This window comes from Nelumbo lutea, chromosome 2 (genome assembly GCF_056320005.1).
Source record: "Nelumbo lutea isolate HS-2025 chromosome 2, American lotus-T2T, whole genome shotgun sequence".
Taxonomy (NCBI): Eukaryota; Viridiplantae; Streptophyta; class Magnoliopsida; order Proteales; family Nelumbonaceae; genus Nelumbo; species Nelumbo lutea.
The window spans coordinates 63599806-63618623 of NC_142685.1; the positions used below are offsets into that span (position 1 = coordinate 63599806).

An 18818-nucleotide genomic window follows, 5' to 3' on the forward strand; every position below is an offset into this window, starting at 1 on the left:
CCCCATCCCCATCCCATTTGGGGCGGATCCCCACGGGGATTAGGAAATTTGGGAAAATTGCCATCCCTAAATCCCACAACTAGCACTTCAAGGAAAAAAGGGTCAGGGGAAGTAATGGTGCATAGCACTAAATACCATAAAAAATAAAAAATAAAAAACCTCAACCAACCAAGCTGTGGTGCTCTTCAAATGACCCAACAGGGCCTAGATTAAATATGCGTTTGGTTCCGTGGGCGTTTATGGATAGATCGTTTATTTGTACTTTTTCACTTTAGTTGTTTGGGTGGGTTTCACTTTAAACAATTTTTACTCTTCACGTCAAATTAATACCCATTAAAGTGTGTCACACCAACGTTTGGTTTTAAGAAATGCTCGGGCATTGGGGGAAATAAGAATCTGACATTTCCCCAAATGTTCCATGCACAAAAATCAAAGTGTTTCAATTTTCTACCATTTATTTGATAAATTGTGAAACCAAAAACAGTTATTTCATTTTGCTTGATATACAATAAACACCAATGCCTATGTGGCAGTGATGTGGTGGCATTTTTTTAATAAATGCCGATAGTACCAAACACAGCCTAAAACTCAAAGATGGTAGGCATTTGGCATACAAAAAGAATGGTGTCCCAAAGATAAGTTCATCTTTGTTCATGGCTTTGATTCTTGCGGATATGATGTGATCCTACTGTCACAGGTATCCATTGTCTAATTTTGCTTTCACTGTTTTGATAGTTTGAGTCATTGAATTCCATATCTGAGTATAGAATTTGTTGATGCTAATGGGGCTAATGGCGTTATTTCCAGGAAACTGTTGAAGAACTTGGCGTCTACTTGGTGTCTTTTGATAGAGCTGGATATGGAGAGAGTGATCCTAATCCAAAAGAACAGAGAAGAATACAGCTCTGGATATTCCAAACTTTCCGTGAGAAACGACAGCGCTGGCCATTCTCCGAAAGGATTCTCCAAACCACTACCCCTAGCAAAGAGATACGGAGGGTTTAGTTGCAGAGGGATCATACATGCCCGGAACACCAACTCTTCTGTCTGCTCAAAAAATAAAAATGTGTACATAATTAAAGACAATAATGATATAATAGTAAACGTAGATTTTCTCTATACTGAAACACACGTGTTTTTATGTTTTCATTGGTGAATGAAAGAGAAACTAACCCGTGGCTTTGGAAATAAGAAGGAAATGACAAACTAACCCGTGGGGACCTCAAAATTACCCGACGAAGTAGAGAATATGTCCACTTGTGTCATGAAAAGCAATCCCATATGACACTTAATGGAAAACATATTTCCTGTGACCACCGTTTTAAGACAAGACCCCCACTGATTTTTGAACATGCCGATTCTTTAATCTAACACCGGTTTGACGTGATGTTTTATCTTTTTCACTGAACACTAACGTATTAAAAAATCACTTGGGGGTCTCAAGTTGGACTGTCAACGGATTGGGTCTGGGCCGGGACCGACTAGAATCGAAAATAGGGTCTATAATTTTTAGACTCAGAACTGAACCAATCAATACTCAGAACAATTGGGTCTGATCTGATAGACCCAATTATAATAAATAAATAAATACATTTAATATATTAAATAATATATATATAGCTCAGGTCGGGTGTGATCTGACGGAATCAATCAGTCAGCTCTAATCCCTGGAACCAAAACCAGTTCAATCAGTTTGGGCACAAAGTACAGTCGGGATAGGTGACAGCTCAAAATTGATACCAATTCATGGGCAGGCATTGATGCATAGAATGGGGGTAATTGATGTTTTGAAATGTTATAAATCTGCCCTAGAAATTAGAATTCTGCAATGGACCTGTCCATACTTCTCCCTAACCATAATAAGGCTGGCCCACCTTACAATAATAAAAGATTTTGTTGTCAAATATTCCTTCTTACAACATATTGATTTGACTCCATAAGCAGGACCACCACCCAATAGTACATTCCGCCAAAGCAAAACCAAGTTATACACAGATGATCGAAACCAAAAAGGGATTGTTCAAACGGACTCTACTCTTCTAGTGATTTTTTTTTTTGGTAACGCACTTCTAGTGATTTCTGGAAGAGGAAAAGGTTGGAAAAATATAAAAGAACAGCAGCAGTTTTGAGGATATATAACTTTGCTAATAAAACAAGGTGGAAGTATAAACAAAATAAGAGAGAGAGGGACTAAAGAGATCTCACCTCAAAACCTATACTATTATAAAAAGAACAAATGAGGGTGTAGAACTTTTCCTTACTAATATGCCCATAATGTATTTATTCTATCTCTAATTATGAGGATTGAAAATGTAATTTCAATTAATGTTTTTCGCCTCATTTAATCCCCTTTCATCAAGTCTTAGTATTAACTCTTATTCTCTCTTATTAAATCCTATATTTAAATTATTCTTTCACTAATAAATTCTACTAATTATATCTACATCCAATAATTTTAACAATATAAACCCATATTTTTTTAAAAAAAAAACAAAGTCATTCTTTATCCAAGTGATGACTAAGCAATTCAACCCTTAGTATCAAATTGGTTAACCCATGAAGTCATAGTCAAATAACAAAATTTTTAAATATAAATAAATATAGAAAATTACAAAATGTATAAAAAATTAAACATATGTATGATATTTTTATTAATCAATTAAAAAAGGTGTAATAAACAAGAATTATTTTAATGATAATGAAAATGAAATACATAATCTAAAACTAACCAAAATGTTATTATTTTCCGGTTTGGTAGGGATCAATAGTTCAACTTTTGGATCAAATGTGTTAACCTATAATGTCATAATTAAATAATATAAATTAATAAAATATAAAACATAAAAATGAAAAAAAAAATACATAAATTTTACAAAACAAAATATTGGGCATTTGTATAATATCATAAATTTAACATATTAAACAAAAATTAAGTGTACATAACATAATTATTATTACGCGTGTTGAAACGAAAAAAATTATAGAAAAAATTAGGCACATCTATAATTCTATATTTGCACTACTATTAAAAATATGAATAAGATTGTAGCAAAGTTCAGATGATAGACACATATCAGCCCGTATCAGCCGATACGCATCGTTCTGGGGGTGAAGCAACCTTAAACCAGCCCCCTTGAACAGGTTTTGAAAAAATTTAAGAAAAAGTATCGATATCGCCCAATACGCCCATACCAGCATATCGGGCGTATTGATATTTTGAACCTTGGATTGTAGAACTCTTTTAACTAAAATATCCATTTTTTTAATTTAATCCCTATTTAGTTGTAAGGTTTAAAATGTAATTTGAACTATTACTTTTCACCTTATTGAATTCCCTTTCTTTAAATCTTACATTTTTTTTTTTATAAATGAACAAAAACAGGATACACTAAGAAGATAAAATATTATAAAAAGAAGAGTCCAACCAAGTAAGTAGGCCTGTCAATAATACCCAAAACTTTGTAACCCAATATGAGGTGTTTATATAATCGAATTTGGATTTTACAATGTACATATGATTAGTAATAAAAACAAAAAAAATATATAAAAAAATGTATGAATTTTGTAGAAAATTTTGAATATATTATTGCTATCATTATCATCTTCAAGAATCGCCACATGTAAAGCACATGCATAATTACTAGTCCTGTAAAAGGGCTAAAATTTCACTAATTTGAGTGCCTATTTAGGAAAGCTTTCACTATGCCTTTTTGTTTTGAGAGGTGGAGCCACCCAAAAAGCCTGTAACCAATGTTTCATATATATATATATATATATATATATATGGAGAACTAAATTTAATCACCATAGGTGGCTTAGACAAGCCTCTTCCAGTAATACCCTCCCAAATGGGCCCTGAGCAAGAAAGATCAATGGCATCTCAATATTGGAGCATGAAATAGCATCACACAGCTGAAACTTTAAAATTTATTAATTGAACTGTGAAAAGAGCATTATAGAAAAATTTACAAAGACAACAAAACATCTCTTTTAAAATTTACCGAGCATTTAATTCCTATATGGAAATAAGAAAAGATAGAATATCTGAAAGATTCTTCTGGGGTTTATTAGAGTTGTGGAAGAGGCACTATCCAGTTATATAGGCTAACATGAAAAAATTATTCTACTAAAATATGACCAATGTTGTAATACCGAATTGATGAAATACAAAAAGCTTCTAATTTGCAACCAAAATTATCTATGAATTTACAATAGATGTTCATTAAATGTTACCCAATAATAGTGGAGGCAGTGCCAACTGGAGATATAACTGAATGTTTATGCTTGCTTGATAAAAGTTTACTCTTCCTAGAAAAATAAAAAATAACTCTAGATGCCCAAAACATAGTCAAAAACCTCAAGCAGCGAAAAAACAAATAGTATAGAAGTTAAAACCAACCCTCATACAGAAAAGCGCAAGCAACATATATTTCTTGAGGCAATTTGAACCAAGGCAACAATAGCACGCCCATTAATTTAGGGTTGTTCGACAAAATGGTTGGTATTGTTTTCAGACAAAACAAAACCAATCATGTTGTTTAACACCCCCCCCCCCCAAATTAATGAGGATGCTATTATTGAAGAAGCCTCATTCCAAATTGCCTCAAAATATATGTTGCTTGTTCTCCGTATGAGGTTTCAACGCCAACTTCTAACCAATTATTAGTTTATTACTATTTGTTTTTTTGCTGCTTGGAGTTTTTGACCATGCCTTGGGGCATCTAGAGTTAACGATGTGGCGGTTGTTTTTGTTTTCAAAAACAAAATCAACTATGTTGTCGAGCACCCCCTTATTCTTTAGTAAAAATCAAACAAAGAAAGAGAAGTATTCATTTACAACAATATTCAAAGGCATAGTAATCAAGAAAATCGAAAAAATAGGTCCAAATAAGAAGTTATTCTGGAAGCAATACCAACCACAAGGTAGTCATGCAAAGCCAAGATATTGGTAACAATGGAGGTCAACCACCGAAGAAACCCTTGAGAAGCATTGTGTATACATTCAAGCAAATAGTCTTCATGACAAACTTTATATTGTTTCCATGAATTTACCAGTGAGATGGACTTTGAAACCAGAGATCCAGTGTACAGAAGATAAGTCAAGTAAAGTGGAAAGAGCGCAGCATGCCACTGTTTCAAACATAAAATTGCATTTCAGCAGGCAGATTTAGCAACTATTCACCCCTTTTCCCAATCTGCAGGCCATAAAAGGATGGGATTCGATGACTACCACAAGCAAAATTCATTGTTGGGGATAATTAGATAAAAATATGAGAAAATCCGTGACCTAAAAGACAGATAACAAACTTTCAGTATTTTGTACATTACCATTTGATCCACATGGATACCATAAACACCGCATATTTTGGCAACAATAAACATCCTAATTACAGCAAAATTAAAATACCATGACAACATAACTCCATTCACAAGTATGGCTTGATTCACACGTCAAAGTGAACCAAATGTGTGCTTTCATTCACAAGTATGTTTTCAATTACATGTCCAACAAAAAAGAAGGAAACATATAGTTTTGATCACATGTATACTTTTATTTATCACTCCAATGAAATATCTATGTAAGGGTGCATTTTGATCTCTATTCATGTTCCCAAGTATAAAGCCTAATGTTAAGAACAACTTTATGTTGATAACACAGTTTGATCACCAAGAAGATATGCATCGGATTGCAGAAAAGAGATGGCCATCATATGAGTGGCCTTTCACCATGTGCAATATAACCCAAAAAATGGATAATCATGATCCTTAAAGGGGCTCTAACAGGCAAGCTAGAAGACAGTGAGCATGGAGCATCATATGAAAAGGAATCTCCTTACCATAAAAGCAAGGCATATTCAATCTTCAATTACTAACATCTTATTATCATAATGAATCCCAAAGGACCCAAACACTGTAAGAATAACATAATTTTTATTATAAATAAACAATATATACAACAGAATGTTAGGCTGAAACATCACCTAACACCATGGACAATGCTTAAACCCCACTAAAACCCAATATTGATGTCAACTGATTATCCCAATAATAATATGAACTGATTACAACATAGACCAAATCAAACTCTCTCTGCTCACCCCTTTGTTTGGCCATCCCATCTGCTAAGCCACTGTACTGTGTATATTCACAATCCTTCTTATCTAATTAACAATGAGTGATCATAATGAATTAGATTAAAACTGTCACCTGATCAACACTTATTCCTCGTTACACTATGATACACCTGTAGGTACTCCATGCATTTTAAAATTCAATCACACCATGATAACTGCTGGAACCAAACTTCTACCTCCGGTTGCTTGAGGCAAGCAAATATAACCTTGTTGCTGACAAAGTTACTAAGCTGGCAGCAAACCAAAAGTGATTCACTTGGATAGTTAAGACGATGCATGTTCCTTTCTCTATCCCTGGAAACAAACCTATCAACCAAGAACCAAAACACCATGTGTAAAAAAATAAGCAAGAAAATGTAAAGGTTATTTTATAATTTCTTATCATGCCACAGGAAGTTTTTGCAATAACATGCATCTTAGAACCATCAGATAGTGCCTGTTTAATGCTCTATCTGGATCACAAAACTGAATTATCATCCATGTTAGTTCTATAAATTCCAACGTAGGAGTGTACCAACTAATGGTGGCTCAGTTGGTAGGGTCTCTGGCTCATTGTAGTGGAGACTTGCAATCAAATCCTGCTGCTACCCAAAGGGTCATAGCAATCAAATCCCGCTGCCACCCAAAGGGTCCTGTTTAATGCATGTTTTTACTTGATTTTGTTTGCCTGGAACCTCCTCAATCAGATAGAAGATTTTGGTCTTTGACCATCTTCTTTCTGTCCCTATGCTCTACTCCCTCCCCTTTGTTGTTCCCAGTTAAAGAAGTTTGGTCAAGGCCAATTCCACCTAAAATTGCCGGTTTTTCTCTGGGAAGTGTATTAACTATTATGGTAAAATTAATATTGTGGACAACGTACAAAAAAAAGAAACCTTATTCATGCTTATCCCCCAACTGGTGCATTTTATGTAAAGTGCAGAATGAAGACTACTATCACCTACTAATTTCTTGCTCTTTTACTGCAAATATTTGGAATTGGGTTAGAACCTGCTTCCTAAAGTAAATCTGCTTTTTTACCCTTTTTTTTTTTATCAACAAAGAGGGGGAAGTTAATGTGAAAATGCATTAGGGCAGCCCTCTTATAACCATTTGGGAGGAAAGAAATGCTAGAATTTTCTAGGAGAAGGGGAGAAGCATTGTTAAATTAAAGGGGCAACAAAGAGGGGGAGTTAATGTGGAAATGTATTCGGGCAGCCCTCATATGGACCATTTGGGAGAAAAGAAATGTTAGAATTTTCCAGGAGAAGGAGAGAAGCATTGCTGAATTAAAGATTTGTATACTAACAAGGGCAATCCTTTGTCTAAAAACTATTGATCTCGAAGGAGTTGGGCAGCAGTGGGCTCCACGTCATCCAAGAAAAATAAAGCACAAGCAAGTTGGTTACCCCCTCCGGAAGGGATTGTAAAGTTGAACTTTGATGGGAGTAATCAAAGCAATCCAAGACCTTCGGGTATAGGAGACTACAAGGGCTGAGATATTAGCTGCGGTACAAGGACTACAGATTGCCAACCAACTTGGAGTGACTAATTTGATAGTTGAAGGAGACTCTAAGGTGATAGTGGATGGATGTCGGACCCAAAAACTGTTGTTTGGGGCTAATAGGGACATCATCAAAAAAGTCAAATGGATTACAAGAACCATGTCAGTTAGATTTCAGTGGGTTAGTAGATCAGAAAATGCCTTGGCAGATTCTCTAGCTAAACAAGGGGCTTCAAGGGATTCTCTGTTTTAGGCTACTTTGTAATTGTAATATGAAAAGAATTGGGTTTGGAACCACCCTTAAGGGGAGGTAACACCTCGCGCCTCTTCTTAGGGTGCTTCATACTTGTACTATTCAGCAAGTAAGTTTGGAAATTAGGCATAAAGTACAGGACTGGAGATTGAAGCAGGACCAGGTTCTGGCCTGACCCTTTGTGTGATGAAAACACTTCAGAATTTGTATCCCACTCTTTTTGTGTAGCTCAAGACAAAGAGGTAATAGTAGCAGATATGTTCATTAATGAGACAGGTGCAGTGTATGGAATCTCATATTTAGAAGAAACCTTAATGATTGGAAGGTGAATCAGGCAGTATTTCAAAAACGTATGTGTTTGCTCCAAGCAGTTCGGAAAATGACAACAGGGTTTGGAAATAGAGCGAGGATGGGGTCTTTTCAGTTAAGTCTTTTTATAGCAAACTGATAGGAGACCCAGGAAGAGTGGCTTTCCTTAGAATAGAATCTGAGGTACAGCTGCCCTAGCCAAGGTAGCCATTCTGTTGTGACCGGTGGCCTTAACAAGTGCATGACTGCTGATAATATGATGAAGGGATGGATTGTAGATAATACTAAGTGTATGTTTTGTGATGAAGAGTTAGAAATAGTGAATCACATTTTTTTTTTTTGCACTAGTGTGATTTGAAGACTGTGATCAAGGTTGTTTGATATTTTTGGAATTTGATGGTGTTTTCCATTCCCAGAGACTATGTTGGAGATCTTAAAGGGCTTGTACCTTCATGGGCTAAGCAAAAGAGGAAAAGTTGTTTGGGGAATCATGCCTTTGGCCTTGGTATGGACAGTGTAGCTGTAAAGAAATTCCATAATTTGAAAGATGTGGAAAAACAGAAGATAAAATTGTCAAGGCTCTTTGGGACAGAATCTATTTATGGGTTGCAGTGCATAATCTGTTCAGAAACATACCTTATAGTACTATTTTTTGCTTACAATACTCTTTTTTGTAATTACCAAAGAGCAAGCTAATGCATAGACTTTTGTTTTGCACAGCTCCTTGCTGTGTTTGGGTGCTATTGCTGTATATGTTTAATCCTTTTATTTTAATATATTACTTTACCTTTTCTCAAAAATTAGAGAGAGAGAGAGAGAGAAGGAATGAAAAGAAAAGCTCAACCTGACATCTGCATCAAAATGCCTCGACTCCACTGCTATGTTGGACTGCATCTTCTTGTCTGGAAACAAGTTGCAAAAGAAAAACGAAATTGAGACATGTTCATTGCATGTAAGAAATACATATAAGCATTTATATATAAAGTCAAAACCTGCATATACTTTCATCATCTACCATGAAGAGGGGGGAAAAAATCTTTTCTGAATAGGCATGTAGCAGACAACGGCTACCATGCAGATTGTGGCATACAAGATTTACATAAATCAGATGATCATAACCATGATCGTAAGGGGTCACCTAGGCCCCATCTAGGTGACAAGGCGAATTTTGGTGGGCTACCCACAGTGCCAATGGTTATATAAAAAGGGAAAACAGAATAGATATGAAGCAACCACCTAGGCAACAAAACTTACAAGAGTGTTGTATTGTAACATTATTATTATGGATGCATATAATTAGCATGGTGATACACCCTGTCATATACTATGTATGTTTTTTTATCAATAACCAGAAATTTTCATTAATTAATGAAAAAGATACAAATGAGCACCATGGAGAGAGATAAACTCTCTTAGACCTCTCCGAGATGACAGAAGAATACAGAAATTACAGAACAGCCAGAAAAAGTTGATCCCTTCGGCCCTTCCCACCCCTTGCTTTGCTAAAGCATCAGCAAAAGCATTTGCACTCCTTTTAACCCATTGCAACTTGATCTCTATATCTTGTGTTAAACACTTGAACTTCCTCCTTTCATTGACAAATTCCCACCAAACAATCTCATCTTTTTTGCAGCCAGTTAACTACCAACTTTGAATCCCCTTCTATGATCAATCTTCTGACATTCAGCTCCTTCGCCTTTTGGATTCCTTCCATCACAGCCAAGATTTCTGCCATCAAAGAACCTCCCACATCTATTGGCCCTGAGTAGAAGCAATAATTCCTCCCTTCTCATTCTGGAAAACACCTCCAATACCTGAAGGGCTCAGACTCCCCTCACTACTATCATCGAAATTCAGCTTAATAAACCCACTAGGAGGTGGGAACCAAACCAGCCCGATAACAGCTTTTGGAAGAGATGAATCAGCCACCTCCTCCCACTTCCTAAACAAGTCATTTGTGGAAATATCATCAAAACTACTCAAGGACTTAACCCAATGGATCACTCTGACGGTAATGGCTTCAATGCTTGCTTCTCTACTCCTCTTGTCTGAAAAAATTATTTGATTCCTTTCTTCCCATATTGTCCAGTATGCTGCAGCCCTTGTACATCTCCAAAGAATTCTCCCCCTTCTCTTCCTCCAATTGACAAATGAAGAACCAAACAAGCCTTGTACATTTGGCAAGGGGTTCCACCTGCACCCAAATAAAATGAAAAATCATTCCCAAATAGAAAAAGCAAAAGGACAGGATATTAATAAGTGGTAGATAGTTTCACCATCAGCCCTACAAAGGGTGCACCGATTTGGGGAAAGGCATCAATTCTGTCTCTTTCTTTGAAGAAGATTACAAGTATTGATTCTTTCCAAGAAGACTCCCAACAGAAACCACTTACCCTAGGAGGAATGGGCTTGTTCCAAATCTCCTTAACCGGAAAAACCATCATTGAACTATCAAAGGGATGGGTCAAAGCCAAAACGAAGGAAGCACAGGAGAAGGAACCAAGAATCAATATACCAAATCCTACAATCCAACTATGATGGGTTCAATAACACACCATCCAACTAATGAAGTAAAACTGAAACACTACTTAATTCAGCCTCCCAGAAGCCCCTTCTAAAACAACAAATTCCGGGCATAGCCTGACTTGAGCTAGAAGGTAAGAAGAAGGAAGACACAAACTCATCCTTAAGGTTGGACGGGTTAAAAAGAGAAGGAAATTATTCCTTCAAATGGGAGACACCCAACCACACATGTTCCCAAAATTGAACAAGGCTACCCGAGCACAGGTTGTATCTAATGAAGGGAAAGGAAACTAGAAGAATATCATGGATGGATTTCCAAGGTCAAGTTCTTGGTGCTCTATTCCACAGTCCAACATCCCATCCATTAGCCGCAAGCCCATGAATGCTAATAATCACCTTAGCCCACAATTTGTCTTTTTCAGCTAGCAATCTCTATAATCATTTCCCTAAAAGAGCCATGTTCCTTTTCTAGATATTCCCAACACCAAGACCCCCAAATTTTTACTCCTAATCACCACCTCCCACCAAACCCTATGATCCTTCTCCTCACCAGGCTACTACAGAAAGTCCCTAATTAATTTTTCCAATTTTCCACTCACTCGTTCTGGAATTATGAACATTGACAAGTAGAATACAGGCAAATTGTTAAAGTAGACCTAATCAATGCGATCCTTCCCCCCAAGGACAAATAGATTTTCTTCCAAGACACCAACCTTTTAGTAAATCTTTCAAACCACAGGATTCCAAAAACTAGCACATCTTGAATTGTCACCCAAAGGAAGCCCCAAATAAATCAAAGGCCAGTGAGACAACACACAACCTAAAACTTCAGCATTATCCGATATTTCCCTCTGATCCATATTTATCTCTGCAATGCAACTCTTATCAATACTCACCTTTAAGTTTGACATTCTCTCAAATTATTGAACCACCAATTTCAAATTTCTTGTCCACCTACTATCTCCCCCTTCACAAAACAAGATAGTATCATCTGCAAACTGTAAATGGGTGATTGGCACACCCCCCCTACCCACTTTCCATCCCTTCACCAAGTTCCTAAAATCCACCCTAAAGATTTGTCTTCCAAGAACATCAACAATCAAAATGAAGAAGAATGGGAAAAGTGGGTCCCTTGCCTAATTCCTCTAAGGGCAGGGAAATGATCAACAACTTTCCCATTCACCAAAATAGAACAGTGACAAGTCATGATGCACCCCTTAATCCATTTACACAATCTATCTCCGAACTCAAAAGTTTTCAGAACCTCCAATAAACAATCCCAATCCACCAAGTTTAGGCCTTCTCCGAATCTAGTTTTCAAACAAAGCCTTTTTTCCCCACCTTTTTCATTTCTTCAACACTTTCATGAGCTATAAGGATCAAATCAGTGATTTGTCTATCTTTCACAAATGCCCCTTGATTTGGGGAAACAATGGTAGGGAGAACATGCCTTGTTCTACGAGAGAGCACCTTTGCAATAATTTTGTAAAGGCTATTCACCAAACTGATGGGTCTAAAATCCTTAGGATGAACAGTATCAACCTTCTTTGGATTTAAGGAGGGAGAAGAAAAAGAATAAAATATCATAAACAAACCGATAAAAAACAAATTATTATTAGAAACAACAATAACAAAGCTGAAGGTATGTTATTTTTTTATTTTTTACAAAGAACACATCCTACATAATTTGTGTTTCTAAAACGGAAAATATCAGAAGCCGTTCATTGTTACAGTAAAATATGCTCTATTTTCTATGCAACCTAAAGTGGAATTCAGGAAACAAATAGATTGATGATATTTGGAGAAATTGGAATTTGTTGACTAGAAGCTCATCCAAGCAGGAAAAAATAAAAATATGTATGGCTGCCTCATCTTGAGAGCTATGTGAAGTTAAATTTTGATGGGAGCAGTCAAGCTAACCCAACTCCCTCTGGACTAGGAGAGGTTTTGAGAGACACAGAAGGAACACCATTGCCTTGTTTTCTGGCCTAGTGGGTATGAGTGGCTCTGCTAGAGTAGAATTGCTTGCTGCCTTACAAGAAGTTCAGATTGCAAATGAATATAATAAGTGTGGTGATTGAAGGGGATTCAAAATTGGTAGTGAGGTGGCTAAAGGATCCACAGTCCATAATTTGGTGATACAGGAGCATGATCAAAAAGTTCCAATGGCTCACTAGAAACATGAATTTAAGGATACAATGGGTGAGGCATCAGCAAATGGGATGGCGGATACATTAGCCAAGCAAGGGGTGAATAGAAATCAATTCCATTGGGCTCAAATGTCATTTGCTTTTTCTTTGTTGTGGAGAGATAGAATCTAGTGCCTCTCTAAGGGATGCTTGTAATGTCTGCAATGTTTTAAGTTATTATCTAATAAAATTTGAAGTTACTTATTAAAAAAAAGTTACATAGACATCACTGAGGAGAATAATCTCAACTTATCATAAACTATTTCAAACTCAAACCATTGGGCTAGAGTGCTTAGTGTGAGGATAAAAACAATCATTCCTATCACCACAGAAAGAGCTCTACCCAAAAAGACAATAAAAACTTTTCTCTTAAAGCAATCTAGAAGAAGTAAAACCATGAGTGTCTGGTAGCTGTAAATAGTTATATATTTGCCATAACAAAATTCATAAGATCAAGAAGAAATATAAATTACAAAGTTACGCAAAGAAAGAAAAAGACAAAAAAAGAAAGGTAGGAATCATATTTAAAGATGAGAAATAGTTGGGACAAAGCTCAGGTGATGAAATGAACTTATAAAAAATACCACACAATATTGAACACAATTAATGTTGATGACATGTACCAGAGGCAGCCCATGATTCAGGAATGAAGTCAAAGAAAGAAAACACGGAAAGCTATGAGTGTGTTTGGATAAGCTTTGTCACCAACTCTTTTTAGTTTCTTAGGAAAAATGCAAAGTTTGGTATAAAACATTTCCAAAGAAAAAAAAAAAGGAAAAAGAAAAAAGTTCTAGTTTACTCAGAAACCAAATTTAATACAAAAAAGTAAAACCAGCAAAAATTTTCAGGAACCAAGGACTCGCTACTCTGTGCACAAAGGAGAAATGCTTACCTACATTTCAAAGTACAACTCAAAAGACACTTCTGTAATTCTGATCAATAATCATATCCAAACATATGCTGCACTATGGAAAAATTATAAAAGAAAAACTGGCAATTCATGTGATGCAAAAATCATACTCACCCAGAGAAACACAGATTAACACCTTTTTTTAAAGTAGATTAACACTGTTTGATATATGCAGATTTCCAAAATCCCTGAGGCATTCAATTATTATCTCCCATCATGAGATATCCAATATAACCATATATAATTAGTACCTAGATCAACAATCCATAAAGGATTACATACCAAATAAGGGACTATATACATATCCATGTAAGGGACTAACATGGTTTGTCATGTGCATAGAAGAGCATATAAGAAGTGATTTTTTGCAAGTTAAAGGGGTTTGAAGGGCTTGGGGTAGACCAAAAAGGACATGGATAGAAATTGTAAGGAATAATTAAGCGCCAATAATTTAACGATGGAAATGAAATTAAATATAACAGAATGGCAAAACAAGATTCATGTAGCTGACCCCATATAGTTGGTATAAGGCTTGGATGATGATGGTGATGATGTATATCCATGTAAGTAGCCTGTCCAAAACATCCTCCAGATGTATAGAAAATAACTAAGCATCTTTTTCTTGTCCACCACAAATGGATAGGGGCCCTTTAACTGCTTCCTCAATCTGACCTCTCAAACACAACCTTGGAAAAATTCTGCAGGTGATTTCATTAGGATGAATACCCTTATCCACCATTTTTCTAAGAATCCTTGAGACATCATCAATCTGTCCGTTCTTGCAGTACCCAGTTAGAATGCAGGTATAAGTAACAATGTCAGCTTCAATTCCATTCTCAATCATTGAATTAAGAAATAATTCTGCTTCCTGAAGTTTTCCTGCTTTGCACATCCCATCTATAATTGTACTACAGGTGATTACATCAAGATTTTGCTTTCGAGACTTCATATGTTCAACAAGATCCAGAGCCCCCTTCAGATCATGGACCCTGCATAAACCATGTATCAATGTGTTGTATGTCACTACATTTGGTTCAAGACCATGTGCTTCCATTTCCTGCAACAACTTCTGTGCAGTCTGAACTTGCATAGATCTGCAAAATCCATCAATCAAGGTATTATAAGTAATAACATCAGGCTTGTACTGTTTGCTTTTAATTTCTTGGTAGATCTTTGTGGCTTCCTCCATTTTCCCAATTTTGCAGAACCTGTCGATTAATATATTGTAAGCAACAATATTATTTTGAAAGCCTCTCTCTTCCATGAGATGGAAGATCTGAAGTGCATCTTCCAGTCTCTCCCCTTTGCAGAGCCCATCAATCAAAGTATTGAACGTGAATTCATTAGGCTCAACCCCTTGTTGTGTCATAAGATCTAAGAGCCTCAGTGCTGCCTGTAAATGTCCCTCTTTGCAAAGACATTTCATGACACCTGTGTAAGTGAACACATTCGGACTGATTCCATGGCTCAGCATGTCATGTATCATCTCATTAGCTTCTAGCCAGTACCCTTCACCACAGAGACCACGAATTAACACTGTATAGGTATGAACATTAGGAGACAAACCTTTTTCTGGCATCTCATTGAATAGCTTCTTGGCTTCACCAATCAATTTCTCTTGACAAAGCCCATCAATAAGAGCTGTATACGTCCGCACATTTGGTCTGAGACCCACCTTAGACATTTTACTAAAAAGTATTCTCCCCGCTTTAATTCTACCTTCCTTACATAAACCAGCTAAGACAGTGTTATACGTATCCACAGTGGGTCTCAAACCTAATTGCAACATTTCCCCAAGTAATTGCAACCCTGCCCCTGATCTTAACGAATTACAAAGAGAATTAATAAGGATAGAATAAGTCCTATCATTTGGACTCGGCCCTTTCTCGTGCATTTGAGACAGAACATTAAGAGCATCACTAACTCTATCCTGATTACATAAACCCTTGATCAGGGTATTCAAAGTAACCACCGTGGGTTCATAATCACGGCTTCGAATTTCCTCAAACACTTGGTAAGCAAGATCGGTTCGGCGGATCTTAGCGTAGTAATTAATCATTATATTCAATGTAATCAAATCAGGCTCGATTCCGGATCCTTGAATCAAATTGTACAAGGACAATGATGCTTCGAATCGATTTTCCTTGACCAGAGAAGACAAAACGCAGTTACAGGACAGAATTGAAGGCTTGATGCTGGCCTCGAGCAAGCTACGGAGAAGAGAGACCGCTTCGTCGAGCATGCCAGACTTGCAATAGCACTTGATGAGGTCGTCGGTATCCAACCCACTAAGCTCGTCGGGAGAAATTGAAGGAAGAGGAGCGGAAGTAGAGGAACGGATCCAGAGGTTTCGAAATCTAAGCGGAAGGAAGATTATAGAACAATGGGTTCTTCTACCCGCAAAACCCATAGCTTTGGCGTAAAGCAGAGACCTGTCCCAAAAGCCCATACAACCAATAATAGGAGAGGTCCGAAGTCCTTGTCCAGAGAAGTTAAATTGAATTCTATGACCTATATTGGCTAACCAATCAGTAGCCTGGTTCCCTTCTCTCCAAATATGAGAATGAGATACACGGATGTTGAGAGCATGCTCCCTCTGGATCCTCATGCATTACGGAGGTTCTTCCTCTTTGTCCAGCAGGCAGTCAATGATGATCGTCGAATTCCCATCGCTTCACGTCGGTGACTCGCCAATTTCTGCAGCTAACTTCAAGAAATCATGAAACACCCAAATTGCCTGAACGAGATGCAATGATTGCCCAACCTAATTTGAATGCTTGCAATGCAGACGCGGGAATAAAACCAAGCGCCTGATTTGATTTCATCGGTACGAGACGAGGGTAATGGGGCCGGACCGGCATCATGTCGGTTCCATGTGGTCGCAAATGAAAGCTGGGGACGTAAGTGTCACACTGACCCCGGTATTTGCCCCTATTTCATTTCTACTTGGCAATTTGGCATATTACATCACTTTTTTACTCTGGTACTATGAGAAATATCCTAAATCTAAAAAGAGAGAAATTGGGTTTGGATTTTCAGTTTTTTGAGTGAGTCTAAAAGTGTGAATGTATGAATTTAAATGGATCGGATCCTGATCCGATTAGATCCGTTCTTATTTTGTCGGATTCGGATCTTCTCTCTTCGGCTCTTCGGATCGAATTATATTAGAAATTATCATGGGATAAAAATGGATTGAATTTGGATCACTCCCAATTGGATCCATACATACATACATATATATATACATATTGCATTTTTGTAAATTTGTCATATTAATTTTTTTATAAAAAAATGTATATATGATGAAATTAATTGAAAAGATATTTGTATTTTTTGCTTTTCTTTTTTTTAATTATTATATTTTATTTTCCTTTTAATAATTTATTAATTTTTAAGAAATTTAAATCAAAACATATCAGATCCGAAAATCTAACTTCTTCATCAGATTCAAATTTGAATCCATACTTATGAGATCCGATCGGATCTTCAAATCAGATTGGCTTGGCTTTTAATAATGTTGGATCGGATTCAGATATATCCTAATTTGAATCCAGTCCAATCTATTTGCATCCCTATGTGAATGGGTCTTATTTTCTAAATTTTTTGTTAGATAGAATTTACCCCATTGATCTTGAGTTATCATGCGGGCAAGTTTGTATTTTAATAAAAATTCTTTAATTGAGACAATAAACCAAATGAACAACATTAATAGAAAATTTAAGACTCAATATATACTACTATTAAAAGTGTGAATGAGAGTGGAATTTTTTTTTATTTGACTAAAATACCCTAATTTTTTATTTGACTAAAATACCCTAATTTAAGACTCAATATATACTGCTCATTCAAATCCTTTTCATTAAATCTTATATTTAAAGTATTAACTCCAAGTAACATTCATTAAATCCTATTCTTAACTAAAATACCCTTGTTTTTAAAATTTGGTCTCTCCAATTTTGAGGGCATAAAATGTAATTTGAACTACTACATAGTCTACATTTCTCTTCATTCATTTTCCTCTCATTAAGGTGGTGCTTTAGAAAACAACCTCTTATTTGGCACCACTAATCCATAAAAATGTTGCTTTAGACCACACCTTGGAAATCAAGAAAGTGTGGTCTAAAGAAACGCCAAATTCAATGCTTTCTCATAAAATAGCCTATTGATGCTAGTGGTGCAATGATGTGGCATCATCTTTGATGCTGGATAGTATAACCAATGCTGAAAATGGTTCTACAACACTGGTACCAAACAAAACCAGTGTTGTTTTCCTAGAAAACAGCCTATGTAGCAGTGTCGCTTCAAAACAAAAAATAAGCATCGCTTTCTCTATTTTTAAGAGAAAAATGGTGCGAACACATGCCCAACACCGTTTTTATGAGAAAATGGTGTGGTGTTCCTAGCATCGATGTCAAACACTTACTAATTAAGTCTCATATTTAGGGTATTATCTCCCATTTTTCATTGACTCTTATATTAATTGACCATATTAAAAAATAAGTTTGCAAATGAATAATTTGTCTTGATTGATGATAGAAATAAAATACAAATTTAAAATCAACCCAAAACAGAATTGTTTCCCTATTTGGTAGAAAAAAAAAACAAAAGTATAAAAAATACAAAATATATATATATATAGAAGACATTTGGTGTATCTCTAATATCATATATTTATCATATTAAACAAAAATAAGTGTAATAAATAAGAATATAATTGTATAAACTTTTGGAAATGCATTATTTAATATCGTCGTAATCATCAGAAATTGACACATGCACACTTACTAGTATGTATAGATGCATACATTTATGCAAGCATAGATATATATATGGACTGAATAAACACTTACATACATGCATATATGCATGAGTTTGAGTGGACATTCTGGTGACTCCAACTTTCTTGAATAGAAGAATTGAGACTACTAATTTTTTTTGTCAATGTTTGCATAGTTGATTAAAAAAATTAGATGACACTCAAAGGGCATTTGTGTCTTTTTAGAATGTCACTTAACGACTG

At 36.0% G+C, this 18818-nt stretch overlaps 1 protein-coding gene and 1 long non-coding RNA gene across 3 annotated transcripts; both read right to left on the reverse strand.

The window, feature by feature from the left end:
- Positions 1–435: 435 nt before the first annotated feature.
- Positions 436–4643, reverse strand: LOC148871168 (uncharacterized). Its single transcript, XR_016107735.1, has 2 exons — positions 4234–4643; positions 436–1047 (listed from the first exon to the last, which is right to left on the reverse strand). It is a non-coding gene; the product is annotated as an uncharacterized LOC148871168 (long non-coding RNA).
- Positions 4644–5913: 1270 nt separating this feature from the next.
- LOC148871169 (uncharacterized) lies at positions 5914–16713 on the reverse strand. 2 transcript variants are annotated; one of them, XM_088971894.1, is made up of 3 exons: positions 14310–16713; positions 9021–9078; positions 5914–6440 (listed from the first exon to the last, which is right to left on the reverse strand). In XM_088971894.1, exon 1 carries the CDS (start codon positions 16404–16406, stop codon positions 14406–14408), a length of 2001 nt encoding a protein of 666 aa, XP_088828020.1. In that variant the 5' UTR covers positions 16407–16713; the 3' UTR covers positions 5914–6440; positions 9021–9078; positions 14310–14405. The 2 variants fall into 2 exon arrangements, with proteins under 2 accessions (XP_088828020.1, XP_088828021.1); XM_088971895.1 differs by lacking the exons at positions 5914–6440; positions 9021–9078 and adding an exon at positions 9510–10370 and having other exon boundaries at positions 14310–16582.
- Between the last annotated feature and the right edge of the window lie 2105 nt (positions 16714–18818).

Excerpts from the sequence above, each read along its gene's own strand:
- LOC148871169 (XM_088971894.1), bottom strand. The coding sequence starts at position 16,406 with ATGAGGATCCAGAGGGAGCATGCTCTCAACATCCGTGTATCTCATTCT.